At 40.8% G+C, this 26,200-nt stretch overlaps 3 protein-coding genes and 1 pseudogene across 4 annotated transcripts in view; 2 read left to right on the top strand and 2 right to left on the bottom strand.

Moving 5' to 3' along the window:
- The window catches only part of rnf43 (ring finger protein 43), a 101,952-nt gene extending 93,496 nt beyond the window's left edge, over nt 1–8,456 (bottom strand). Inside the window, exon 1 of the mRNA XM_084941681.1 lies at nt 6,929–8,456. Within this exon, the coding sequence (XP_084797807.1) occupies nt 6,929–7,150 (222 nt within the window). The 5' untranslated portion in view covers nt 7,151–8,456. The remainder of the gene's footprint in view (nt 1–6,928) is intronic.
- A 300-nt stretch (nt 8,457–8,756) lies between these two features.
- On the bottom strand, nt 8,757–13,726 carry hsf5 (heat shock transcription factor family member 5). 2 transcript variants are annotated; one of them, XM_084941683.1, is made up of 7 exons: nt 13,462–13,724; nt 12,547–13,037; nt 11,595–11,915; nt 11,424–11,515; nt 10,954–11,325; nt 9,596–9,707; nt 9,363–9,475 (listed from the first exon to the last, which is right to left on the bottom strand). In XM_084941683.1, exons 2-6 carry the CDS (start codon nt 13,019–13,021, stop codon nt 9,630–9,632), a joined length of 1,338 nt encoding a protein of 445 aa, XP_084797809.1. In that variant the 5' UTR covers nt 13,022–13,037; nt 13,462–13,724; the 3' UTR covers nt 9,363–9,475; nt 9,596–9,629. The 2 variants fall into 2 exon arrangements, with proteins under 2 accessions (XP_084797808.1, XP_084797809.1); XM_084941682.1 differs by lacking the exon at nt 9,596–9,707 and having other exon boundaries at nt 8,757–9,475; nt 13,462–13,726.
- Nucleotides 13,727–14,271: 545 nt separating this feature from the next.
- On the top strand, nt 14,272–15,231 carry LOC146378708 (uncharacterized; annotated as a pseudogene).
- An 849-nt stretch (nt 15,232–16,080) lies between these two features.
- supt4h1 (SPT4 homolog, DSIF elongation factor subunit) lies at nt 16,081–19,775 on the top strand. The gene is made up of 5 exons (XM_084941680.1): nt 16,081–16,252; nt 17,388–17,494; nt 17,577–17,632; nt 19,056–19,109; nt 19,200–19,775. Exons 1-5 carry the CDS (start codon nt 16,184–16,186, stop codon nt 19,265–19,267), a joined length of 354 nt encoding a protein of 117 aa, XP_084797806.1. The 5' UTR covers nt 16,081–16,183; the 3' UTR covers nt 19,268–19,775.
- Nucleotides 19,776–26,200: the final 6,425 nt, after the last annotated feature.

The raw sequence follows: 26,200 nt of genomic DNA, 5'->3' as shown, positions 1-26,200 counted from the left end.
TAAGGGCAGGACAACTCTATAGCCAAAAAAGGCTACATGCACTGTTCTTTGATAGGTTTACATTTTGTTGCCACAGAATGAGCTTCCTCACAAAGACAAGGTCATTGTTTATTTGGCTGGAGCTTCACCGGATTTGATTACACCTTTGTTGTCTTCATTGGTCAATGTGACACCATTTCTCAACCACATCCATAGGCATCTTGTGCCAACATGCAGTGAATTGTGCAGTACTGACAGGTTGTGCTGGTTGTGTTTACAACTAGTGGCAGTGAGGCAGAGTGTTCTAGCTGCAGATGAATGTGTAGAGAGTCATTACCATCTGACAGAGAGGACAGCACCTGAGAGTAGGGGTGGTGGGAAAAAAAATCGATACAGCATAGCATTGCAATATTTTACACAGCAATATTACACTATACAGGGACACCAAACATGGATATTTAAATTGATCTAAATACTCAAGAACAAGAAAACTATGAACAAGACTGCTCACCTCAGGGACCTCTGTCCTGAACATTAGCCGAGGAAACTTACATTAACTCAGCTCAAGCAAAATCAACCAATCAAACTTCCTAATTCAGAGCAAGCTAATAGCTAAGTCGGTAAAAATAGGACAGCGGGCTTCTTATATGTGATTGTAATCAATGTTTTTTTCACATTCTGCAGCCAATATGACTAAACATTTGCCCAGAGCTTAAGGATGTTGAACCATGCATGACTTTCACAGGTTGCCTGATAGGAGGCAACCTTTCTGCAAACAGTTGCAATCTGACTTGGACTGACTGAAGTCACTCTCAGAGAGATTGTCAAAATTATGTAAATAATTACTACCTAATATATAAACACAGTCAAATTGCCAACCTGGTGCCATTGGTCTGAAGGAGACTTTTTTACTGAGCACAACTTGAGGGAGCTCAACTCAGCTGGCTGCCAGCTGGTTGTGTTCTGGTTTATATTCCTGTAGAACTGAAGGCTACTGAGCATGTAATGTAATAGTTAAATGTGAATTTCTGTCTATGTGTTTTTCAATGATTTATTACAGTTTATTGCTGTATTATGAGAAACAGATTGCATATAATTGCCAACTTCCATTAATTTGCAAACTGATGTCAGACTAACTGTCTCATGGCAATATTTATGGCAGGTTTTAGTGACGTGCTGGTGTGCTTGAAGTTGTGATAAGCACTTACCATACTAGGTTGTCAATTATACAAAACTAAGATTGATTTAAATTACAGTTAAATATACATTAAGAGAAGAAGGCAGTCCAATTCAGATTCTAACTACAGTCATTAACACCTCCCTCTAACTCTGTCATTTCTGGCAAAGGCAAATGTGGACTTCACACGTTGTTAACAGCTGTTAACTGCTGGAAATTGTTTGCAGGTGACCTTTTATGCAGTGTCACACTAATTGAAAATGCACATACATCCATCTATCACTACATATGAAATTGTGCCAATGCAAGTCTTACATAGTTAACAGACAATAAAATCATCACTCATTAATTATACATCTTTTCAGTCAACTCATCCTTGTGAGCATAACCCTTAACCTGTGGGAAGATTAAAAAAAAAAAAAAAAAAAAAAGACAGCCAACTTTTCCACCAGTAGCATATGAATCCTCATGCCATATGGTACAATTGTCATCTGTTGCAACATAGTTCTCTGTAAATCTCTATAAATGTGGCCTTGATCCTGGGGGAAAGGATAGCTTGGCCTCCACACCCGCTATGGATCAGCAGGCTTTCCTCTGTACTTCCAGTGGATCGGTTTCAACTGGAAAGAGACAGGTGCTTCACTTGACCTGAGTTGTCAGGACAAATTCAAAAAAGGTCACGCAAGATACGCATCTCACAGAGAATGCAAAAATGCCGCGGTATTCACGACTGTTAAACCTTGGATATTTGACATAATTAAATTCCGCTGACCCTGAAATCGCCTGGACCCCGTGTCAGTTGTCCTGCCATCAAAGGAACATATATGTGTGTGTGTGTGTGTGTCTGCTTTCACAGTCGGCGGTGACTCATTCCTCTCCACTGTAACACATGTGTGGCTACATAATGGCACAGCTTTAAAAGGGCCGCATGCTTTTGCTGCTCCTTCGGTGGTTTGTGTACTAGGGAGGGACAAAAAAAAGTGCTCAAAATGAAGAGCGAGACAGAGCCTCTGTGATTAACATTTAATTCAAGAGTGCGCATTTCTAGCTTTTCCACTGCCCCACCGAGTGTGTGTATGGAGTGTGTGAAAACACACACACATGAAAACAGGCAGATGAAGCCTTGACTTAGTGTGTGTGTTTACATGGGTGTGCTACAAAAAACATGGAATTAAGCATGCGACTCTTTTGTAGATGTATTAGGGAGTGGCTGAACGAGTGAAGCAGTGATAGTAGCGGAGAAACAGAGACCATCCCTGGTTATTTGCATAAGGAGAGCTATGAAAGGGGAAACAAAAACGTGTTGTATAACATTCAAGAATTCCAGACGTGATCTAATGACTAAAAAAGAAGGGGGCCAGCAGGATTAAGAGATTTGCCATGTTTCCCCCCTACCTGCCTCTCCCTTCTTCCATGTCCCCTAAGGAACATCTCCACAGCCATCTCTTGTGGAATAGGGCAGACAGGACAGCGCAAGCCCCTGCTTCCTGTGCTGCAGGCTGCAGCTCTCTCAGTTCCCTGCTCAGGAGAACCCATTAGTCCACAATTTGTTTGATAGCCTGGACACATGAGGGGGGGTCTGTTTAATGCATGAGTTAGAGGAAACACATTACTGTAGTGTCGCTGAAGGAGGAGACCGTTGCAAAAGACCACATGGAAATAAAAGAGATAAAGTAGATGATGTTGGAATGCAATGATTATAAGTAACAAAAGGGCTTGTAGCCAAAAATGATATATTCTCTTAACTTTTGTTCCATTTATTTTTAATTGATTTTCTAAACTGTTCCACAGCAACTGTCTAAAAGAATGACAGTAACTATGCTGTCACTCATTTAATTTGGACTGTGTTGCTTTTTTTGAAGCTAGATGCTACCTTATATTGATGAAACGGTAGAGTTCTAATTTACCAGCTAATACTGGCAAGCTTGGATAGCAACCTGTATCCATAAACTGTATGGGTACAATGAAAAACTGTCCACAGAGGGTAAAATAATTTCTTGCACCAAGCTATAAATGTGCTTTTTAATGATGCAAGGCTTGGCACTTTAACATGGGAGTCTGTGGAGATTGACTCAGTTTTAGAGCATGCCTCAAGTGCCAGCTGGAGGAACTGCACCTGTGGAACTTCCACAATTCATAAATTTTCAGATCTGGATGTTGCCCCTTGGAAAAAAAACATAGTCATCCTGTTTTAAAGCATTTTAGCTGTTCATGAAACAGTCAAACATTTAATAGAAAAATATTGAAAAACATAAAATGACGTTCTTTTCTGCCAGTGGTCCAATATAAGTCAACAGGGCCAGTGCTGGCTGGTAACAAAACCAGTGTAGCAGTTCATTCCTACAATAATCTTTGCGCGATCACCACTGAACTTGTTTATAATGTTATATATGATGACTTCAAAGCAGGCTTTTGTTCCTAAATGGCCTCCACCTCCACACAAACAGCCAGTAGTTGCATAAAGCATTCAGAATTTTTAAAAAACAGGCGCTGTGGCAAAGCGGGGGGGGAAATTGCGAGCTTACGGGGATTTCATTTGTACCTTTATGCAACTGCCAGTGTCGCCGAGGGGCAGGTGGGACGGATGGCGATGTGATTCTACTGCTGTTAATGTTGAGTTCTCATATGGCGTCCATATTGGTGGACACAGCAGTGCTGTGCATGCCAGACATGAGCGCTGTGAAGCATTCAGAGCAGGCTGCTTCACCGTTACTGTATTTTAAAAAGAAGCATGAATGACAAATGAATGCCAAATCTGATTGCCAAATGTGGGGTTCACTGCACGAATTTTGCAAACACATTAGCTTGTTTATTATATCATATCAGTATGTTGGCTCCAATACATGAAGCTCACCTGCATTGTTTGCTGCTACGCACTGTTATAAACCACATGCACAAAAGCGAAACTATGTGAGGCAGTGAGGAGCCCTGAGGAGTCCTGGACAGGCTGTTATCTCATCCAGGGAGATAGGAAGTATGGACAGGAAATCTAGAGGGAGGGGGAGGAGAGGGCCCATATGGGAAGTGCAGTGTAAACAGTCTCAGCTTTTAATCATCCCAGCTCACGTTCGGAACTGGACACACTTTGATGTTCTCCCTCAGTACCCTCTCCACCCTCCCCTCCTTAGTTCCCAAACGGCTGTGCTGAGGGCCAGCCGAGGGGCGGGTGTGCAGATAGTGGCCTGGGACGCTTTAGAGAGACGGGGAGGCATTCACTACCTTGTAGGACACTGAGACGAAAAAATGTGAAGTGTTGCACAGTTACCCAGTGTCAAGCCTTAATTATAGCTTATGTATTTGACGGAGCTCTCAAAGTTCACTTCAACATTTCAAAAACAACAATGCAGAAAAGGACTAAAAGAAAGTCAAGATGACTTTAAGTTACCATAGGTGGAGTTTTAAGGATACCTTAATTGGGCCTGTTAAAAGAACACAGTTTATCTCCATTTCTCAAAAAGAAGTTCCAACAACAATCCTCAAGTTCGTCATTGTTTCAGAAGCTTTTGGGCTTCTCCTTTAATCACAGAGTTTCATTTTGGAAGGGAGAGGGAGTCAAAATTCCTCAGCACTTGTATTTGTCCAAATAGTGCTGGCCAGACCCCAGCCAGTGTTCCAGTGAGCGTGTTCATTCAGAGGAAAGGGCACACTTCCAGGGAGATCACAGTTTAACAGATCAGACGGAGATAAGTACCACAGTGAAATCTCATGGCTTCAGAACTTCAGAGTTTGTCCCACACATGGTAGCAAACATGATCAAAGCAAGGATGCAATGCAATTCCCAGGCTCAGGGAAGCAACGTATCGATAAAGATGAACAAGCATCTAAAATGACAAAAGATGAAAACTTTGTCAGTCCATAAAAATTTTCAGAAAAGTGGAATTAGGCTTTATAAAAGACATGCATCGACAAGGTTGGCTTATATTTAACACAGAGACGAGAATGCTATGCAAGATGGAAACTGGAACTTTTTAGCCATCAGTCCCCTCGTCCACTGGAAGACAAGAACATAAAGTGGGACCATGAAGCTGCCTGCAGAGGCAACAGAGACCTGTTACAACAGGCCTGAGCTGCAACAAAGAGCATCCTGCAGCATAACACCACCTCTGTGCAGTGTGAGAACAGCCAGAGAGGAGAGAGCCTCGCAGGACCATGCCCTCCCAGCCTTGGACAGCACACAATTGGTGGTTTGACCCGAGGAAAACAGAGTAGATGTATAACCTATTTGGGCAGCCGAAAAAAAAAGAAAAACAGAAAGAAACAGGGGGAAAAAAGCAGGGATCTTATCAGCACAAAATTAGGCTGTCGCCATGCTGACGGTGGCAGAGATAAAAAAGAATGGTTTGAGGGTGGCACTCAACCTTTCATCCACACCTTTAGGGGAATACACAGCTTCATCAAAACCCCGTGTCGCCCTGCAAACATTGCAAAGTCTTAAACAACAACAAAAACAAAAAGCTGGAAATCCCAGAAAGCTGGAAGTGCTTTGATCTCAACAGCTATGTGATACGCATCCGCAACATGTTGTCAACATCCCACACAGACAGGGTCCAGTCAGATCAGCTTAAAACCGGAGTGGGAAAACAGAAGTGGCTTTTCACTGTGACTAATGCTGGGCTTTTCTCCATCAGAGCATTATAAATCCTTATCAACTATGGCAAACTGCAGCATCTGGCTCACCATTCACAAAACCTCCCACACCTGGTGAGTGAAGCGAGACAAGATCCCACAGAACCTAATATCTTTCGTCCCGTTTCTCTGGAGACGGCAAATAAATCGACACGGCCGAGCTTTACAGCGCAGGGACCTTAATCCACTCTTGAATCCTAAATATGCACACTGAATAGAGAACATACTTCACATTTGCACAGTTAAAGGCAAGATTTTTAACCTAAAAAAAACCCCATTAAATGACAGGTTTTATATTGGTCTCGACATGCTGTCATTTTGCAGTCACTGGCCACACCTTGATATTAAATATAATGGGAGAGAGCATCAAATGCCAAAAATAGTCACTGCAAAACAAAACAGTTACCTTAGAAAAGATACACGTTAGAGAGGCTGGCGGACTGAGCCAAACCACTGTTTCTCAGGAGAGAGCTAAAATAGACTGAAAATAAGCTAACCTCAATAACACGTTTGTCATCACTGTTGTTAAAGGAATTCATATGTTCTATCATCACAAGCCCAGTGTTGAGTGGAAAGAGTGCTGCTGTAAGCAGCTCTCAGAAAGGCACACTGTGCTGTAGCCCATAGTCTCTGCTGCAGGAGTCTGATGGCAGTGGATGCTGTGTAAACTGTAGGGAAACACAAGTCACTCTACAGAGGGTGGGAGTGTAAAATAACTTTCCAATTAAGGCTTTTAACACAGACTAAGTTATTAGTCAAGTGGTGATTGCAAAAGAGGTTAAAGTGACTCTCTTGGGGGGGGGGGGGTCCAAAGAATAACACTTGCTGTGTTAAGTGTTCCCAGTAGTGTACTATAGGAGAAGCTTTCAGGCTGGTAATCCATATCTGACAGAGCAGAAGTGTAACTACATGTGTTGTAAAGCTGTCCTATCAATACACAAAATGAAGATCAGATATTGACAATATGAGCATTGAGTTATTGATCCAACAGCTATAAAGCTGCTATTCACTGAGCTGAGTAGTCTATGGAAAATTGTTGCACCAGGTGCCACAAAGGTGCTGGGCCACCTGTGCACCAGGTGAGCTTTGAGGTAAATGGACAGTGATGTGGTCATGTAGTGCAGGTACCCTTTGATGACACCCTACCTGCATGAGTTTTCCCTCTGCTTTGCCGGCACTTCCTCCCACGAACACCCCTTCCAAGGTGAGGGGTTTCCCCGTGGGCTCGTGCTTCAGCAGCGTCACCTTGATAATCGCTCGGAGAACCGGCCGCTCGGACTCCAGGCCCTGCTGGCCCAGCACCACCTGCAGAGCCGCCATGAGCAGCCACGGCCAGAGCCCGGCCGGGCGCCGCTGTGGGACGGTCATGGCCTCGGCTGTAGCGGCGGGTCCCGGCCGCACATCTTGGACTTCAAAGCAGGCAAGCACCGCGGATAAACAAGACGCAGGAAAGCGGTATCGACAAGTACACGCACAGGTCCCGCTTTATTCCTTCTGCCTACTTGCTTAACAGATCTGAGCTTTCAAAGCCGGAGGACTTCCATGGTAACTCATAAAACTTCCATTCAACACTAGAGTTAATATCCCCAGTCTAACACGTTACAGATATGCATATGTCTCACGTGGAAAGTGATGTCTCACACGAGGAAAAAGCTCCGATTAACTGTTATCCAGTGTCATTAAAGTGGGTTGAGAAGCACTGCATGCGCCAGTGCACTGTGAAGACGAGCCGTGCCGTATTAGATCTTAAAGAGTGCATTTGTTTCCACCGGGGTGCTCTTCATCACAGGCGGGTCTACGTCCTCGTCTGGAGGGTGTTTACGTGGTAGCTTAACTGCGGTATCCTCTCCAAGAAGGACGGGGTCCACTCCTGGCAACTGTGTATCCGTAAATCCTCGGGACTGTTTTTACAATGCAGCGCACATTGGCCACTGTACCTTCCAGTCACATTTTGCGAGCACACAGGAGGCAAAGCTTTAAAAGTTAAACCCGTCCCGTGAGCGCAACACTTTGTGGATAAATCCACCAAAAACGCACGAGAGCGACGTCTACGACTTCAAAGGCTGGCTTACAGGTTGCCGCCGGAGAGTTATGAGGCATGCTGACGGATCAAATGCGGCGCCGAAAAGTTGGGCAATGTTTCTTACAGCCGAGGAGTTGCGAAAAAATAATCCTCGAAGAAGCTGCTCCGTTCAGCACACAGCTCTGTGTAATTATTAACCGAAGCAAACGGGCCGTTGCCTTACTTTGCTTGTAGCCTGGTAATTAAAACTGGGTCCGAAGCGGCTTCAGTGACACGGCCATCAACTTCTTTTAAACCTACCCGTCAGAGGGGCGACACGCGCGCGCGCACGCATACACACACACACGCAGGCTTTCCCTGAGTTCAGTGCCTCCGCTGCACTGTGAGAAATTAGACCCGATCCTCCTGAGAAGAATGAAGGAAATTGACTCGTTTATCAAAACTATCACTGAAAGCGGAGGGGGGAAATCTGCAAAAAGTTAATTAAAAAAAAGTTGCCCAGCCTCCTTGTAGTGTTTGTTTGAAGGGGATAAAGCATAGAGACATAGTGTACTATTATAACACCGTTCTAGAACTTTACCTCCCGGACTCTCTATCTCTCCCCTGGGATCTCATTGAAAGTGTCTACCTGCTCCCTCTCCTGCTACTTTCACGTGCTAACGGGGACGGGAGTTTTATCAACACTTCACCCCTAATCCTGTAAACAGATTGTGTTTCAAGTGTTTTACGTTGTTATTTGTATAAGCCATTAGTGGAATTGAGGCGTTAGTATTACATTTTTCTAACGTCACTGAAAATCTATTTTGCGGTAAGAATCAAACGCAAACTAATTTTCTTGCATGTGTAAGAACGTAAACATACAAACAAACAAACAAAAATCGTTAATTTTCTTTTAACGTTATCGTAGTTGGAGTTAACGAGGAGCACCTGAATGCAGCATCAGTAAGCGGAAGGCGGATCCGCCGAAAAGCAGCAGTTTCACCAAAAACAAGTAAGTGGCTCCCTCTGGTGTCTACAACAAGCAACACCCCTTTATTATTAATAATGCAGTACACACTAAACATCCAACCATAAACTGTATTCACGTTTATTTAAAATTCTAGTTACATATTTTAAAAAGTACATCAATAGTGAGAATAAAAAGGTAGGGAAAACACCATCACTACAATAAAGCAAGCAATCAGTAGACAAAGTGTTTCTCCCTCATAAAATAATTTGAGTCCTTTTTAAGCACTCCAATACCAATTTATGGTTTACAAGACTTGTTTTTCTATTTCAGTTCTTTGAAAATAACATTACAATCTGGTAAAACTATTTCACAAAATCATGTACGTAAATATGCATGCTTTATACAGTTACATAAAGCATACTTGTTTTAAAAATGTAATTTAAATTTTTACAGAAATAAAAGCATCAGTGTTAATTACAATGGATGTGTAAAATAAGAGGATAAAACATTACTGTACAACTACGTACAATGTACAACATATATGTACTTCTGCAAAAGACTTTGTAATAAGATTTAAAAGAGAACAAAGCAACAAGCATTCACACAATAAATCATCTTTCCAATTCGAGACTCAAGTATGGTAATAGTAAGAGCTTAAGCTCACATCCTGGATTGACTCAAGGCTCCCTGTCACATGCCAATCAAACCAACAAGCTGAGATCTATAATGAGAAATATGAGACACTGTCATCACGGATCTGTTGATTTTAGCAAGCATAAAAGCCTTAATTGCCTTTTCTTTCACTAATTTTACTCTGGAATTTGACCCTAAACAGCCTTACCTAAAGAGTTGGTGTATTTCCTGTGCAGCTGCTGTTATAATTTCAGACTGGAATCACTGGAAGTATCACCAACTGTAATGGGTACAATATCCCTCTCATGATCTGTGGTAACCTTAATGTAGGGACAAAGAAAAGGCAAATAATCCAGGCTTTCTGCTAAACTATATATAAGGCCACTAAATATATATATATATATATATATATATATTCAAATTATATAACAATATCAATAATTTTCTGTAACATCCTGAAACATAATCGGATTTTCACATTTTCTACATGTTGTTCTAAACGTTGAAAAAGAACCAACTTCAAAACAGTATGCAAAATATTTGCTACGTTTTTTAACTATGCAGAAAGATCCATTATTAATGATCTGTGTGTGGAAAAAGCTTCAGTGTCAGGTTTGATCACCTAGAGCAACAGTAACCTCATTGCCACTTTATTAGGTACACCAGTTCAACTGCGTCTTAACACAATTATCTACTGAGTTGATCACATTGCAGTAACCCAGAATGTGCAACATCAGACACTGATGATCTACTGGGATTTCCACATCTCTGAATGCATACATCCTTGAACCTTTATGCAGATGTACTACAACATTAGAGGATGACGCTGAGTGCCACTCAATTGCTGCTGCCACACTCAGATGGTCAGAATCTCGCATGTACAGCATGAAAGCATGGATCTATCCTGCCTTTTATCAATGGTTCATGCTGATGGTGATGTAATGGTGTGGGGGATAGTTTTTGGTACCAACTGAGCACTGTTTAAACTCCACAGCCTGTCTGAGTGTTGATGCTAACCGCGTCCATTCCTTTATCACCAATGTGTCCCCATCTTCTGATGGCTGCTTCCAGCACCATACCACAAACCTCAAACTGGTTTCTTAAGCACAACAGTGAGTTCACTATTATTTTACTCAACTGGTCTTCACAATATCCAGATCTCAACCTAATAGAGTACCTTCAGGATGCTCTATTAGGTTATTCCCATCGTGTGCAGCTGACAAAACGTCAACAACTGTGTGCTGCTATCACGTGAGTCTGAACCAAAATCTCTGAGGAATGTGTCTCATGTTCCTCAGTGAAAAAAGATCAACTATCATTTCTAACCTTTCTTGCAATTGCAGCCTATCAAGAACCAAAACCACTGTGCTGCTCTGATCCACCCTTCCGCCTTCCCTTGCAAACTTTCCTACAAGTTTGGGTTACTTTACTGTCTAGCACAGTAAAGGAGAAAACATCTTAGATCAGGAAGGTGATGCATCAAAAAATACCTCAATGTCAAACAGTACAAAAAAAGATAAAACAGATGCACTTTAGCTTCAGGAACTCTTCAATGCGCAGCCTTACCTCAATGATAGCATCCTCAGGCATTTCCTCTGGTACAGACTCCACACACTGCTCTTTGTATGGAATTAGAGGAGCAATACTCGATGCAGACACTATGGTGGGTCCAGCAGAGAAAGGGATAGACCTGATGACACCGCTGCTGTCACACAGTAGGCTGTCACGGGTGTTGGATGAAGACTCTAGCTCAGGGACCACCTCGTCTTGGGGCTCAACTTTAACCAGACAGGTATTGGGTGGAGTCTGCATGACCTCATCTGCGATCTTAAAAATTGCCTCCAAGTTGATTTCACAGTTTTTCACCTCCTGCTTCTCATTTTTCTGCAGGCATTGGTTATTGTCTTGGAAACACAACATACCGACAGGATATCCTGCCTAAAAAGGTGATATAAAAGCATATGTTAAAGATGGCCCAAATACTCATCTTCCTATACCACTCACTGACTTGTTACGTCACATGACAGTGGTCCTACCTGATAATAACTCTGAGGCGAGAATAAGCCTGTCTGAAGGCCACCACCTGCCATATGAGGGGCCACAAGGTTGGGATGGTAGCAATGACCAACTTCAGGAAGGACAAAAGATAGCATGTTAAGTGAAGTGGTACACTGGCTATATTTTACTAAATAATATTTAATGCTTACGTGGGGAATAGTAGCCAGGCTGGTACTGAGCATTACAAGGACTATAACTGGTGAAATTTGGACTTCCATGGTTTGCGTGGGCCAGGAAATTCTGCTGAATGTGCACAGCATTGGAGCTTGAGTTTACTCCAGTGTAAGGGCGGTTTAAGGGTACTGGTAGCTCTTTGCCTGAGGAAAACAAAGCAGAAGGAAGAGCCGCAGTCCTCATCAGGAATCGTGGTGGGATGGGGGTCCCAGTGTAGGCTTGGGTTTTACTTGAATAGTAAGGAGGAGTGGCCTTTTGATTTGTGGGGCTCAGCAGCAAAGAGCCTCCCGAAGAAACTGGAAGACACAAAGCACAACAACGACCTGTTAGACAGTACGAGAGGGCTTAAGTGTTGGTACAGGAGGGCACAGACTTATTGTCCTTAATAAGTTCAATATGGTGTTCGGAAATATGACAGAAAACCCTATCAGCAGGTAATATTTCTTGAAAACATCTGAGTATTTTCTCTGTGACATGTAAGATTGTCAAATGAAAGTTTAGTAATTCCTCTGGTCAACAGAAAAATATATTTAGAATACTCTTAAATGAGGTCAACTCTCCAGCAACACTTATAGTACAGCTTTATTACTTATGTCAAGGTCATCCCTCATGAAGGCCACAGGCCCAAACATGTCGATCAAGTAATAAAGCTGTGCTTCAACCTCTTTAGACCCTTGTTCTAAAGAGGAAGTAGGCGAAGTTGTGGCAGAAAGCTTTGTTCTGTTTTAAAGAATATTCTTCAGTTACAAAGTTTATGTACATAAAATGGGACAGTGTTGTATTTTTTAAGGAGCTGATGACCCTTTTTACACAGAACTGCTGTGCACTTTTGCAGAAACTACTCTTGTGGCTGAGGAACGGTTAGTGTGAACTTGAGCACCTCAGGGAAACCATATATTTCCACTATTATCCCTTAATAGCACTTGCCTCTTCTCATAGATGTTCCTCTGTCGTCCCCATCCGGATACAGGCGCTGATATCCACTCGGGGACCGGCACTTTATGTTCAGACCGGCTTGCAGCTTCGCCTTATTGTCCACGGTGAGCCTCCTCAGCCTCGCAACGAGTTCAGGCTGGTCTCGCTTGAAGTTGGGGTTGTAAAAGCTTTGATACTCCTTGCCGTCCAGGTCCTGTTGAGGGTCGGCCTTCTTGAACCCGTACAAGTTGAGCTGACGGACAAAGCTGGAGAAGTTGGTGGTTTTGAAGGAGTCGGCGCTGCCCGCGGTGATGGCACTTGGAGACAGGATCTGCTTCTCGAACAGCTGCTGGTCAATGACGATTACCTCGCCCTGGCGGTCCCAGCAGATGGCGTTGTAGGCCGGGTTGTTCACCAGACGCCACAGCTTAGCAGGAAAATTGCTGGGGTTGATTGAGTCCGGGAGTGAATTTAAACCGACTTCCATGCCTCTGCCTGTGCAACTGAGACAGGTATAACAATATTAAACAGCCCTGGTCAAAGCAGCTAACCTGCTTTACATGTTTATAACGTTACTATTTAACTTTAGTTTATGTCTTACATACACTCAAGTTATAACAAGTTAACAAAGTTATTTAACCACCATTCATTATATTAAATACATAATTACCCCTGTTAATGAAAACGGATTAAACTTTTTTTAAAATTATAAATAAAATGCTGTAAAAAGTAAAATGTTATCTTTCACTGTTTCTCTTACTCTGCTAGCATTAGCTAACATTAGCAGTGGCTGTGTTATCTTGTCAAACAGCCTCTCCTAAGTAAAGAACTTTTTAGTTAAGAGCTGTTAAAGTTTTATCCATCTCCATATTGTCTCATATATTTTAAGTAAGGTTAAATCTAAAATAAACACTGTAATAACTGCACCTGTATCACCAAGTCGCACTGGGAACCGTTGGAAGTTCACTGCCGTTGGTGGAGGTGCTGGAGTTCAATGTGACATCCCTCCGTTACTTTAAACAACGCTTAATTTTGGGGGACTACAAAGCCCAAGATCCTTTCACATTTCAACACCGAAACTGGGCCCTAAACATAACACAGAGCCAAAAACAGTTTACAGCCTCTGGTTTACATGCTTTTGTTGCCATAGGCACACAAATGCCTTTAGGTAATATATGTTACTTTTAAACTGTTTTGCAAATAGCTCCAATGAATGCATCGCAGGTTCTCACACAGCCTGCTGTTTATAGCTTACATTTCACATCATCTGAGTTTATTTCTGAGTTTATTTACTTGCAGCTTCATACAAGACGCCAGGTCTCTCTTGGAAATGAGATTTTTAATCTCAATGAGATTTTTTTACCTGGATAAATAAAGGACTAATAAAAATAAAAAAGATGATGAGCTTCTCACCAAGCACATGTGGTGTGAAACTGTACCAAATGAAAACACGCTGGGTTGTGTCGCCACCTAGTGATAAGGAAGTAGTTTATTATTATTATTATTGTTGTTGTTGTTGTGATTATTATTATTATTGTTATTTGTATTTAGATGTAGACCACATCATCTATCTACATTTTGTGAAAACAAAAAATCTCACTGCCAATCCAGTAAAATACATCCAATTTGTATCCTTTCATTGTCAAAATCCGATGTGTTGCTAATTCTATGTAATATTAACAACCTGTTAAAAACATTACATGAGACTGGTGTGTAGCACCGCTTGAGGAGAACGTGATGCCTTTGTTCAGGTATGCAAATTCTGAAGTCAGTGAAACAATAACTCCAATCTCCACATTTCGACCTTTCTTCGAATTAGGTTTTTCGACTTTAATCTCAAAATTTCGACTTTATTGTCAAAATGATCAATAATATTTTTGTTTCTTAAGGTGGCCCTAATACTATGTCGTAAATATCACTTTAGTTTATTATCAAACCTGGCAGCTCTGCACTCACCTTCAAGACTGAGGACGTGGTGAGAGCCCTCAGGAGGACCAGGGAGAGGAGCTCACCCGGCCCTGACAACATCAGCAGTCAAGTTCTGAGGCACTGTGCAAGGCAACTAGGAAGTGTGTTCCGGACTCTATTTCAACACTCAATTGACAGTCACACCGTCCCCCAGCTGTGGAAACACTCCACAGTCATCCCCAAAAGAAACAACCCAAAGTCTCTCAATGATCTTCATCCTGTGGCCCTTACCTCCCTGGTGATGAAGGCCATGGAGAAGATCATAAAACAGCACATTGTAAGAGCAACTGACCCCCTGATGGATCCACTTCAGTTTGCTTACCGTGCATGGACTCCATCCACAAACATCTGGAGCTCCCTCACTCCTCCGCCAGACTTCTCTTTGCTGATTTTTCATCAGCGTTCAACACTCTGCAGCCTCATATCCTGGCCATTAAACTTTCTTCCCGATTTCACCTGATCAGCTAATCCTGTGGATATTGGGCTTTTTGACCAACAGGACTCTGGTCTCTGTTCCACCTCCACTGGCTCCCCCCAGGGCTGTGTGCTCTCCCCCCTGCTCTTCATCCTCTAGACCGATGACTGCAGATCCACACAGCCCAACTGTCACCTGGTGAAATATGCTGACAACACAGTTCTCCTGTCACTGCTGTCAGGCCCCTCACAACACCACGGACCCGCTCTTCAGAAGTTTGTAGAGTGGTGTGACAGCTCCAAACTAGAACTGAACGTGAGCAAAACCAAAGAGATGGTGGTGACCTTCTCCAGTAGGCAGAGGGATCTGGCTGCTTCAGTCACCACCACCATCCATGGGAAGCCTGTGGAGGTAGTTGAGGAGTACAAATACTTGGGAACCATTTTTGACAACCTCCTGAAATTCTCTGCTAACACAGAGGAAATTCTTAGGAGGTGCCACCAAGGGCTAATGGCCTTGTTGGCTGAAAACCTGTGCAAGAGTTCTGACAGGCAGGCCAATGATTTTTGAGCACACTGATGCAGTGTGCTGCAGTCTGTTCCTGTTCTGAAGGCTGAGGGAGTGGAACCAGCAGGTAATGGAGAAGGTCATGATGCTTTCCAGGAAGACATAGTAAAAATTAATTAACTTATTAATGACCCCTCTCACATTCTTCACCCCGCATTTCAATGGCTCCCATCTGGGCGGCGCCTCCGCTGCACTTCCTGCAGGACTGAGAGGAGGAGAGCCACCTTTGTCCCCAAAGCCACTCTGCTTTTTAACTCCAGTCGATAAGACCATTTCCCACACCCATAAACATAAATTACTCTACACTCTTTTTTATGCTGCCGACACTTCATTCACTTTTAGTCACTTACAGTTATTTATTCACTTATTCAGTCACTTTAATTTTAAAACTGTGTATATACTGTATATTTTAAGTTTTTTTTTTTTTTTTTATCTCATTCTTATTGCCTGTTTATGCCCTGTCCTTATTTTTAACGTCATGCTGCTCTGTTGTATCTTAATTGCCCCTTGGGGATAAATAAAGTCTCTCTGATTCTGATTCTGATTATGTGCATGGACTTTTATTCAGGCGGACTACAGGGACGCCTCTGGGTTGCTAGGGCCTTATAAAGTGACGTAATATCTAGGCGACTAGAAAATCATCATAATATTAGTCGGCGTGATTGTTTAGTGTTTGTTCAATTATTTCGTCCGAACATAATGGCACTAGAAACAGTCCCCAAAGACCTGCGCCACCTGAGAGCCTGTCTGCTTTGTTCGTTAGTGAAGGTAAATCTTTATCTGAGAGAAAAACACTGTGAGGCTAGCTCCTGTGCTAACGTGGTGCTCTGCGCAGTGTTTTTCTCCTGTTTGGCCTAACAGGAATTAAAACTTCGAAATGACGCTTGGTTGCTTTTAGTCAAGGAATTATACCTAAGTATTCACTGGGGCTTTTTTGTTTACAAAAAGACATCTGTGGTAGTTTGTTTGGTTTCTAGTCCCACGATAACGACTTGGGGCCGTACTAGAAAAATGTACAGAATGGCAGAGCCTGGGTAGAAGGTGATATTATTGTGACAAAACGCAGAATAACGTTATTGGGGTTTTTTTTTTCTTAAGGTGGACAATAAGAAAAGAAACAAGGTGGCCAATAATGGCTTATTGTCCACTGAAGCGAAACTAAATATTTTGAGATTAACTTTAAAGTTAAAAATCCACGAGAAATGAAACTAGAAACATTTATTGTTCCTCAATGCTTCCTCAGTGATTTATTTTGTAAGGTCGGGCGTGCAGGCAATCTGACTTTATTTTTGAGAAATTAAAGGTTTTTATTTTGGAGAGATTTCATTTACAGTATAGCATGTTTACAGTAGTTTAGATGCGGGCTTCTTTTTGTTTTGTTTTTTTGTTTGTTTGTTTTTTTTGTGGGGTTTTTTTTTTGGCAAATACCAGAAATGACACTTTGGCACAACACCAACACACAATCCCATCTCACTTTATTATTATTATTGTTATTATTATTATCATTATTATTGGCACAACACCAACACACAATCCCATCTCACTTTATTATTATTATTATTATTATTATTATTATTATTATTATTATTATTATTATTATTGTTGTTGTTGTTGTTGTTATAGTAGTAGTAGTAGTATTAATACTATTATTATTTAACCATGCACAGCCGTTATCAGTGGATGTGCCAAGGTTTGTTGGCATCATTATCTATGGTGGGTTCCAATATATGTATGACCCTCATTAGAAATAATAGTCTTGCTACACTGAAGTGCAGCATTTTTAAAGCAGTTAATATTTCTCAAGTAATATCTCACTTCTCATTTTTGATCCTTTCTTCTGGCTCTTTTTATTGGATTCATGCAATCTGATACCTCACTTTTCTCTTGCTCTCTTCCAATTTAGACCATTGACCAGTTTGAATATGATGGCTGTGACAACTGTGAGTCATACCTCCAGATGAAGGGGAACCGAGAGATGGTGTATGAATGCACAAGTTCCTCGTTTGATGGGTAAGTGTTGACTAAGCAGTAACTATGTGTTTCTTTGTCTGTTCTTCCCTATGGTTTACTGACACTGATTAAATGTTTATAGTGTGATCGCCATGATGAGTCCTGAAGATAGCTGGGTGGCTAAATGGCAGAGAATAGGTAAGGATCTGCTGAAGCATACAGTCATGGTTTTAAAAAAAAAAAAAAAAAGAAGAAGAAGAAGAAAGTACATTCAGTTCTCAGGTTTTATGTATCAGGACATGATAAAAAATGTTAAATTGTTCATTATTTATTTAAGACAAAAAGGAGACACTGTTTCTGAAAAACGAAGTACATCTTACACTGCTTTTATAATAATTGAGAGGGAAAATGGCACTTGATCGTCAGCCAGTCTGAGCACCTCTATAAAAGCATATGATTTAGCAGGTGTGTGTTAACATAGTGCCAGGGTGAAAAACAATCAGCGGTGATCTCATGAAAGCAACTGTTAGTGCCCATCAATTTGGGAAGGATTATAAACCAAACTATTGGAATGTCATCATTCTACAGTGAGATCGATTACTCACAAGTGAAAAACATTCAAGATAGATATAAATTTTCCCAGTGGTGGACATCACAGCAAAGTCACCACAAGGTCAGACCATACACTGCTCAGAAAAAATGAACAACTAAGGCTTGTTTGAAAGGGTTGTCAGGAGAAAGCCCCTTTTCTCTAAAAAAGAACATGGCAGCATGGCTTTGGTTTGCAAAGTTGCATCTGAACAATCCACAAGACTTCTGGAACAATCTTATCAAAAGAGGCCAAAGTGGAGATGTTAAGCCATTTGGTTGGAGAGAACCAACTGTCAAGCACGGTGGTGGAGGGATGATGGTTTGGGCTTGTTTTGTAGTCTCAGGACTTGAGCACCTTGTAGTCATTGAGTTGACTATGAACTCCTCGGTATACCAGGGTATTCAGATGTGAGGAGATGTCCCCAAAGCTAAATGTAGACTAAAATTGGGTCATGCAACAGGGCTATAACCCCAAACACAGCAGCAAATCTACAACATAATGGCTGAAAATGAAAGGAATCAAGGTGCTGCAATGGCCCAGTCAAAGTCCATGCCTCAATCTGACTAAAATGCTGAGGCGGGACCTGAAGAGACTGTGTGTGTAAAAGAATGCCTGCAAGCCTCAATGAACTGAAGCAACAGCAACAACAACAACAACAACAAAAAGAATGAGCCAAAACTCTTCCACAAGGATGAGAGAGACTGATAGTCAAATGGAAAACTGTTACTTTAAGTTATTGGTGCTAAAGGTGGTTCAGCAAGCTTACTGAATCATCCAGAAAATCCAGAAATTAGTTTTTCCACAGTGCTTATAGATTTTGGCTTTGGATTAGTTTTTGCTAAATAATGACACAGTTGTTGTTGTTGTTGTTCATATGAAGTTATTTACCTAATTTTAAAACCAGGACTATAACATTTTTTACATGCTTTTTAATAAATCTTGTAAAACCTGCTAGTTATTAATGATAGCCACATAGTTCAGATTATGATCCATTTGTGTAATTTTTTTTTTTCCTGCTCTGTCTTTCAGGCAACTTCAAGCCAGGTGTATATGCAGTTTCAGTGACTGGCAGACTACCTCCAGGTACATTCAAACACATCAGGGCACACACATTGGTTGGAATTGTCTTCTCACTTCATATGTTTCGGTTGCTCATTATTCTCTTCTCTGAAGGCGTAGTGAGAGAGCTGAAAAGCAGAGGGGTGATCTACAAATCCAGAGACACGGCAGTAAAGACGTAAATCCTGCTGATTGTCCCCAGAGCTGGATCATACTGTTTCACCATGTCTGTGATGTCTTGTGGAAATGTTAAGTTTTTGGAGGTTTTTAAATTTGGAAAAAAAAACAAAGATTGCTGACACATAAGAAAAGGTAGATATGTCTTATTTGTTTGAATAGTTTACGTGAAATAAAAACCTGTTTTATAAAAAGTGAGTGAGTGTCTTAAAATAAATGAATACATTGGATTTATATGCACCTGTAATCTGTGAATTAACTAAGCTTTCAGTGTCCCCAAGCGAGTGAACATGATCAGTTAATTTTTAATGGGACTAATCTGTCTACTGTGCAGAAGGGCACACAATGTGGTTTCTGACTGATGACCTTGAGCTGCAGTCCAAAATGATGATGGTGGTGAGGTCTCTTAAGAGGACTGTGGTTAGACTCAGAGTTCATTCAACCTTTCTGGAACAGATTGCTGATATATGTTGACCAGAGAATACAAATAAACACGTCCACATTCATGACTAACCTGGATATTTATTTGTTTTTAAAGGTACCTAAATTAGGTGGACCTTAGATTTTAGGTTTTAGACCATTTTTGACTTTTCAATTTATTTTATTTTTTGAAGGTTTTCTTCCTATTTAATCTTTAATGTTTTCAACATATAATGTCAGTCTTTCCACTCCTACAAGCCATTATGTTTGTTTATTTTAAAGTTCTTTAGCAAATAATAATAACTAGAAAATGCATTTTCTAACGAAACTGCAGTGTGGATGCTGATAGCTGAATGTTTTGAGCGGAAATGAAGCAACTGCTCAATGTTAAGTTAAAAATGTTGAAGGAGATGAAAAACAGAATATTTCACTTGAAAACAAAAGTGTAGAACTGTTGAAAGCTGATTTTCAGACAGAGGAAGAAGTTGAAAAGTAGCTGACCATGTTTAAAATGTACAGTAGAAAAAGTTGAGTAATGACAAAAGAAAATTCAGAGTCACAAAACATCTGAAGAAATATTTGAAACCTCATATTATTTAAGTCCCCGAATGTCTGAAATGTGGGAAAATCAACTACAGACAATTAAATACTGTAACCGGTTAGAAAAGATAATCATCTTTTCTGACCGGATGATTAAAAGTCATCAACTGACTCCACTGCCTACATTCTCCCATTGAAATACATGGTAAATTTTTGTTGAATAATTTAAAAAATATAAAAGTTAAAAATGAGGAAAATACAAGCAGTCATGTCCAAAAGAAGAGGAATCTAACGGTGGTTGACTGGTTTTTCTAAGTTGAACGGTGTTGAAGGAGATAGATGCCAAAAAATATACGGAATATGAAAAGTAGAAGAACAATACTTGCTTGTGTGCTTAATCAGCATCCACACTAATAAAGCCAAATACCATCACCAAGCATTATTTCATTATTTCCGTTAAAAAAAATATGTTGTGACAGGTTAGTATCATGCATCTAATAACATGCGTTACTTTTAATAGTCAGCAGGGGCGACTACACTGGTTGCAAAAAGACCCATGGCTCCTTTTCTCTACAATCTCAGCAAACACAGACAGCTTTATGGTTTTAATCTCTAGTTTCACATCATATTGAATAAAACTTTCTTTTACAAATGATGAATTCTTACAGTCAGAAAGGAGGATTATTCAGGGTCATTAGCCAATAAGTTATATAATCGATTTCTCTCTCTGTTTCTTCCGTCACCATTTGTCACATATGGTCGCAAAACACTAAGATGGCAAAGGTAGTTCATTCTGATTGTTGTTCATTCTGAGCAACAGTTTCACAGAGTTCATCATGTGTTTTTTTAGTTGGCTAGACCCTTTAAAAAAATCCTCCCTGTACTTCTTTAGCTGCACCACTAGATGGTGCTTTTTACTCAGTGCCTGAATTCCCTGCAGCTGCCGACACTGCCGACAGGTGGAGAATTCTCAGCCAAAGTGTGAACGTGTAAATTTAGCTAACCTTTCACCTGAAGTGCTGCGTGCGATAGTCTCCAGTTAAATTTAAGCCTTTTCAGATCCGGTATCTGCTGTGGTTACCGTTTCACTTACAGCACAATAGTGTGAAGAGAATATAATCTTTATTGTCATCCTGTGCTGTTCCATATATCAGGTGTAGTTCAGGTGGAGTACTACACTACTGGATTATATTATCACTTAAGAAAACACCTCCACTTAACACCATGTGTGTCCTCTGACTTAACTGCAGCCTGGAGGACATTAAGTCCTTGCACATGATCTCGGTCCGCTTCTCCTGTTGTCTTCATTTGTGATGCTGTGAGTCTTCACTACACCGACACCTGCTCCTGACATTTTGTTGCAAAGGCACAGTTAGTGAAGCCAGTCTGTCAAAACTCACTGAGAACTCTTAGCCATATTGAAGACCAACAAGCGGACCCGTAACGCTGGCAGGAAACTTAAAACTTGGTAAAATAGCAGTAGGTGAAAACTGCATAAAAAAGATGCGATGCGATATGAAAGCTGTGCCGGTTTCATGTTTCACAAAGCATTTCTCATTTTACTTTTGCGGGTAACCTGAAGAGACGTGCGATGACGTTAATCAAATGTCATGACCTACAATGAACGAAGAACTACTTATTTTCATTGTTCTTATCTCCATAAACTGGAGAAAAAAGGTTAATCCACCAGAGGATAACTTTTTCTCCATCTATTCATAATGATGACATAATCTCTCTAGAAGAAAATATGCAGATCAGTGCTGAAGATCACTGCCGGTTGAAATCCTGTATTTCACAATTGCTGAACCACACTGAGACACATCATTTTCTCCAAACTCCAAACACAAAATCAGTTTTTTAAATAAATGAAAACACAGTGTTCTGGACATATGACTTCTTCTTTCCGACCTCCTGTGGCTGTCTTGTGTGTGTGTGTGTGTGTTCTCTGACTTCCTTGCACCATCCACAGACATGCAGGAGAAGTTAATCGGTGTTTCTCGATTGGCTGTGTGTGTGAATGGTTGCCTGTCTCTCTGTGATAGACTGGTGATCTGGTGTTTCACCACATTTCACCCGGTGACAGCTGGGATAGGCCTCAGCCCTACCATAAGAAGGTAAAATGGATGGATGGTATGCTCTGTATACTAAGGGGAGTATAACATCATAGTCAAGTACTGATCTAACATAGACACACAGTAAATTCTAGCTAATTCTAGCTAATTCTAGCAATGGTTAACTCTGTATTCAATTTGCATTCATGTATTTAATTCCCCCAGCTGCCACATTCGGGTCAGAGGTCAGGGTCAGCAACCAACCCTGTAGCACCTGTGCAGTTTCGTTCATGGCAGGCGACCTGCTGACTCTCTGCTTTGTGTAACATCTGGTATTTTGCAGTAAAGGAGACACAAATTATTATGTAAGTTTAAATATTGCACAACTTCATGCATTTTACAGAATAAATAAATATTGCAATGTAAGTAAATGTAATAAGTGCCTAAATTCTGGGTATTTTAAAGGAAAGGATACACAAATTATACTGTAAGTAATTTTAAGTACTACATCATTTTAAATACTGTGTAATTCCTTGGTTATCTTGTGGAAAAGCAAACAATATTTCCCCATCTTACATTGTATTTACAGTTTAGTTTTCAGGGCACAGGCCATATTGTGGAGTTGCCTAACTTCCAGTTATTTTAAAGGAAATGAGACAATCCTTTCCTGTACACTCCCTTTGAAATTTGTGTTTGAACAGTAATTGTGACACGGAAAAAATAGACTTGGCTTCATCATTACGGTCACGTGGGTCTGCGAATTTTGATGGTCCTTAGTTTTTCTTGTAAGTGGTTAAGAGAGGACAGTCCTAATCTATCTATCTATCGATCGATATGCAAATGTGTAAAAAGATTATTTCACTAATTATTCCCTGTAAAACCTGGCTTGTTACCTCCTTATTCTAGTATGCTTTAAGTATTTGTAGATAAATATTATTTTAAACAAAATACACTGAAATTGAATGTAATTGCAGAGGGATTACACTCTTTGTCACGGGTTATATTATAAAGTGCTACAATAAAACTTCAAAGACACAAATGAGAAAATACTCATTTTGTAAGTCTCATCTCATCTTCAAACACAATTACAGCCACTTTGCTCACATTCCTCCCTCTTCACCTACAAAACCATACAAATTAACTGTTATTCAAATGCACAGCAGGTTAGAGTTCTCTTTCCATCACAAGTAGAACAGAGACTTTTTGAAGAGACGCTTTACCTCCAGTGGTTGAAGGCAGTTGATAACCAAATGAGAAATAAACCACAAGTGTCAGTTTGCACTGTTCCATGTGGGCCCTGAGATCAGTCAGTGCATGTGCACCATCATTTAGTTGTTCACCTTGACCCCCCCCCCCCCCCCCCCCCCCCCCCCCCTCCACACACACACACACACACACACACACACACACACACACCACCACCACCATTTGCAGTGCGACACATAGAATACTAAAATGCAGTTGGTTTGTTTCCATGTGGCCTAAACCTGTCTTCATCAAACTACACGTGGGTGAAGTCATTTCACGAGAGCTGCAAACTAAAAACAAAACTGAGAACTCGGCTTCCACGACCGCAGGCGCTGTCAGGAAGGCTTTCGGCTCCGCCCATGTGCTGGCTTTTACTCAGATTAAGTGCTGCAGCAGCATTTGAGAGAAGCAAAGTGAAGTATGGCTTTCATTTTCTCTCTCTCTCTCTCTCTCTCTCACACACACACACACACACACACACACACACACACACAGAGAGAGCAACACCCATGAGGCTTCACTGGTGCCTTTGCCCTTATTTGGATGTATCAGTGCTCTGAGCTTAGGGGAAAGTAATAGATCATGAACCGAGGTGTTAACTTCAGGTTTGCACTAACCTTTGTTGAGAAAGAAAAAAAAAGCAAGTGGAAAGTTCTTCAGCTAAGTTTCGAAAAGTGCTCTGTCTGACTGGGATAAACGGGAATTAGGGAAGCAAGGAGATGTATTTTGCATGGGGGATGGACATTAGCAGCAAAAGGTCACACACACTTTAACTTGCTGTGTGTGTGTGTGTGTGTGTGTGTGTGTGTGTGTGTGTATGTAAATGTGTTTCACAAGGCTTACAAAGCTTCCTCTCTTTGGCAGCTACAGAACTGAGAACAGTTCATCATACTGAAGGATTTCAATTCCTTTTACAAATGCTGGCAGCTTCAATGGACAAAGCTATTGTATGTTAACGCTGGTCGAATACAAGAACAGCAGCATATTCACAAGTAAGCAAATGGTGAAAATCAAAAGGTATCAAAGCATGTATGAAAGTACTCATTCTGTAGTAAAATCCTCACTTGGGCTGTATGTTTCAGATTAACAAAAGTGTGTAAGGTGGACTTTTCTGTGTAGCATCTGAAAGTGAAGACACTGTCAACTGCTAACTAACTGCTATGTCTGTGAGTAGTTCAGATACCTCACATTTAAAATCTTTGATTTCAGGAGCAGAATTTAGTTAGAGTTTGGTGTTTGGGCCCTGCATTCACAAGATTTTACAACTCAAGAAGACTGCCAAATCAGAAGATGTATTTGCATATCAAGTGAGGGCAGCTTGGAAGAAGCAATGTTGCTCATTTACTGCCTGAACTACCTTGCAGGCTTTGTTCCATTTCCATTTGCTTCATCTTAAAGCAAAGACTTGTCAGTGCAGGGCTGTAGAAAACAAATAAAAAACTGTTGGATGATTTCAAAGTTATTTATCAGGGGTCCATTCTAAGACTGCTGCTGTTTATTTTATATATGAAAATGGCTTTAGACATAATAAAAAACCCTCTAATTTTTTCGCTGATGATATGATGATGTACTACTCTACTCCCAACATCTTCTCTGTCTGCTAAATCTACTTGTGTGATTTAGAACTGGTTTATATGCTGACAAAACTAAACTGATGATGTTCTCAAATGCAAACTCAAAAAACACTGAACCTTTCATATATTACTACAGAAATTCCTGTGTACAGCTCTGAAAGTACACAGGAATTAGATGACAGTGTACATCTGGTAAAAACCTTACAGTGAAACTGGGTTTTTACTTTAGAATTGAGACTTCTCTGTCCTCTGAGGCAAAACCAGAGACTTGGTGCTTCCACTTTTATCTCAGTAGTCTTCTTCACAATGCTTACATATTCTAGATACTGTTTATTTTGGAGCACTGAGATTTATTACAAACCTTAAAGCTATGTTCAACGTTGTACATTCACCTGTTTTGTCATTTGGTAGACTACATTTGAAAGTTCTTATTTATGTCGCTATTTGTGCCTTGTTCCATGACTTACATTCAACAAGAGAGAGAGAGAGAGAGAGAGAAGTTATTTTCTTTGGCATGAGACTCCTTCCTTTTGTCTTTCCCAAATGTTCACACTGGACTCAAAAAATAAATAAAATATAATGAAATTCAAATGTGCACCTCTGTAAAAGCAAAGGATTTGGCGGTTTGCTGGTCTGGAGCATTCAGCTGTGTGTTAAGAAAGTGCCAAGGTTGAAAAGATATTAGCAATGATCTTAAAGAATACCTGTTTCTGCCCATCAGTTTGGGAAGACTCATAAGACCTTTGTAAACAATTTGAAATCCATCATTCTGCAGTGGGAAAGATTGTTCACAAGTGGAAAACATTTAAGACAAATACCCATCTTCCCGAGTATGGATATCCCTGAAATCTCACCCCAAGGTCAGACAATGCAATGTTTAGAGAAACTGCAAATAAACCAAGAGCTACATCTGACACCCTAGAGCCCTCAGCTAGCATGTTAAATGTTAAAATTCATGAAGGTACAATTAGAAATAAACTGAACAAGCACAGGTTGTTTGGAAGGGTTGTTAGAAGAAAGCCTCTTCTCTCTAAAGAAGAACATGGCAGCATGGGCACGGCTTAGGGTTGCAAAGTTGGATCTGAACAAACCACAAGACTTCCTG

Source organism: Perissodus microlepis, chromosome 10, assembly GCF_051167445.1.
Source record: "Perissodus microlepis isolate ML-2025 ecotype Zambia chromosome 10, ASM5116744v1, whole genome shotgun sequence".
In the NCBI taxonomy this organism is placed as follows: Eukaryota; Metazoa; Chordata; class Actinopteri; order Cichliformes; family Cichlidae; genus Perissodus; species Perissodus microlepis.
This window is presented reverse-complemented; position numbering and strand designations above follow the sequence as displayed.

Coding starts and splice junctions, on each gene's coding strand:
- hsf5 (XM_084941682.1), bottom strand. CDS start 13,021: ATGGAAGTCGGTTTAAATTCACTCCCGGACTCAATCAACCCCAGCAAT. Junction 11,916..12,546: donor AGGAACATCTATGAGAAGAG/GCAAGTGCTATT, acceptor TGTGTCTTCCAG/TTTCTTCGGGAGGCTCTTTG. Junction 11,326..11,423: donor CGCCTCAGAGTTATTATCAG/GTAGGACCACTG, acceptor TCACCTTTTTAG/GCAGGATATCCTGTCGGTAT.
- supt4h1 (XM_084941680.1), top strand. CDS start 16,184: ATGGCACTAGAAACAGTCCCCAAAGACCTGCGCCACCTGAGAGCCTGT. Junction 17,495..17,576: donor ACAAGTTCCTCGTTTGATGG/GTAAGTGTTGAC, acceptor AAATGTTTATAG/TGTGATCGCCATGATGAGTC. Junction 17,633..19,055: donor GGCTAAATGGCAGAGAATAG/GTAAGGATCTGC, acceptor TCTGTCTTTCAG/GCAACTTCAAGCCAGGTGTA.